At 39.1% G+C, this 1,714-nt stretch overlaps 1 protein-coding gene across 1 annotated transcript in view; it reads right to left on the reverse strand.

Moving 5' to 3' along the window:
• The window catches only part of LOC102820122 (cytochrome c oxidase assembly protein COX16 homolog, mitochondrial-like), a 228,558-nt gene extending 227,235 nt beyond the window's left edge, over positions 1-1,323 (reverse strand). The window contains exons 1-2 of the mRNA XM_006877305.1: positions 1,300-1,323; positions 1,068-1,163 (exon numbers count right to left, since the gene is read on the reverse strand). Of these exons, the coding sequence (XP_006877367.1) occupies positions 1,068-1,163; positions 1,300-1,323 (120 nt within the window). The remainder of the gene's footprint in view (positions 1-1,067; positions 1,164-1,299) is intronic.
• Positions 1,324-1,714: the final 391 nt, after the last annotated feature.

A 1,714-nucleotide genomic window follows, 5' to 3' on the forward strand; every position in this document is an offset into this window, starting at 1 on the left:
CATAAATTTGAATAATAGTGGTATTAACTGGGCTTCCCTGTAGGTGCATGGATATTATCCTATCACATACAGCATTGTACCTCATGACTGATCTGAGTATGTTCTTTTTGACAATGAAAGCAACACCATTTCTCTTCAATTTGTCATTCCTGGCATAGTAAACTGTGTGGTTGTCAGATTCAAAATGACCAATACCAGTCCATTTCAGCTTAGTAATGCTTAAGATATTGATGTTTATGCGTTCCATTTCATTTTTGACAACTTCCAATTTCCCCAGATTCACACTCTGTACATTCCATGTTCCGATTTTCAGTGGATATTTACAGCTGTTTCTCTTCATTTTGAGTTGTGCCCCATCAGCAAATGAAGACCCTGCGGGCTTTTCTCCCACGAGCTTTACTCCATTCATGTTATCACAGTCACTCTACTTTGAGGAGGCAGCTCTTCCCCAGTCGCATTTTGAGTGCCTTTCAACCTGAGGGGCTCATTTTCCGGCACTATATCTGACAGTATTTTTCTGCTATTCATAAGGTTTTCAGTGGCTAAAGATTTGGAAGTAGTTCATTATTCTTTCTTCCTAGTCTGTCTTTGTCTGAATCTCATCTGAAACCTGTCCACCATAGGTGACCCTGCTGGTTATTTAAAATACCACTGGTATAGCTTTCAGAATCATAGCAACTCACAAGCCACCACAGTATGACAAACTGACAGACAAGTGGTGTATAAGAATACTGTATTTGCTGTATGGTACTATAGATTGGAATCTGTCATCTAGAAATTTTGAAGGGTAGAGATAATGATTCTTTCCTCCCACTGATTTTAATTTGATTGTTACGCTTTATCTTTAAGGCACATAACCTGGGAGTTGGACCCTGGGTTGCAAGCACATTATTATGAATTATGTTTAATGATAAAGAAGTACCAGAGGACGCCTGATTATGCCAGACAAACTCTTCAAATGAAGGAAATAGCAAAAATAATAAACACTACAGATCACATCACAGGGCTTATTTCCAAGGATGGTGCAAAAACCTGGGGCTGGGCCCCTGGCTGCAAGTGACACCTACCCTGTGCTGTACTTGCAGAGACACAGCATAGTCTGCATTACAAAAGAGGTCTACAGCATCTTGGTGCAGTAGTTTCTTTAGGTGTAGGCCATTCACCTGTCAAAAACAGCAAGGAAGAGCAGCAAAAGAGACAGAAAGCAATTTCTCATAAATACAACAATTGACTTTCATGTGACCAGATCTTACAAACTTCTACAGAGATGTCTAGTGTTGAGAGAGTTGGCAAAGTTACTTTGAACACAAACTGTCTTTTCATTTTCAAGTTTTGGTTTCCTAAACCTGAGATTCCACAGAGAATTTGAAAAATACCTAGGGAGTACAAAGAAAACAAAACAGGATGTGCTCTCTCTGTCCTCTTAACATTTAACACAACTTTCTTTGTATGTTGTCCATGATATCAGCCTGCTTCCCTACAGCTAACATGGTCTTCCAGATTATCACCCAATTCTTTATAGTCCCACTCCCTGGCATTGACTGCTTTTAATTCTAGAAATATAACTCAATGAAATTTGTTTACAATTTATTCTGATATGGTTCAAATCTATACTCCTATGTTCTATTGTGATATGTTGTTGTTGTTGTTGTCAGGTGCCATCGAGTTGGAACCGACTCATAGCGACTCCATGCACAGCAGAACGAAACAATGT

This window comes from Chrysochloris asiatica, unplaced genomic scaffold, assembly GCF_000296735.1.
Source record: "Chrysochloris asiatica unplaced genomic scaffold, ChrAsi1.0 scaffold00469, whole genome shotgun sequence".
Classification (NCBI taxonomy): Eukaryota; Metazoa; Chordata; class Mammalia; order Afrosoricida; family Chrysochloridae; genus Chrysochloris; species Chrysochloris asiatica.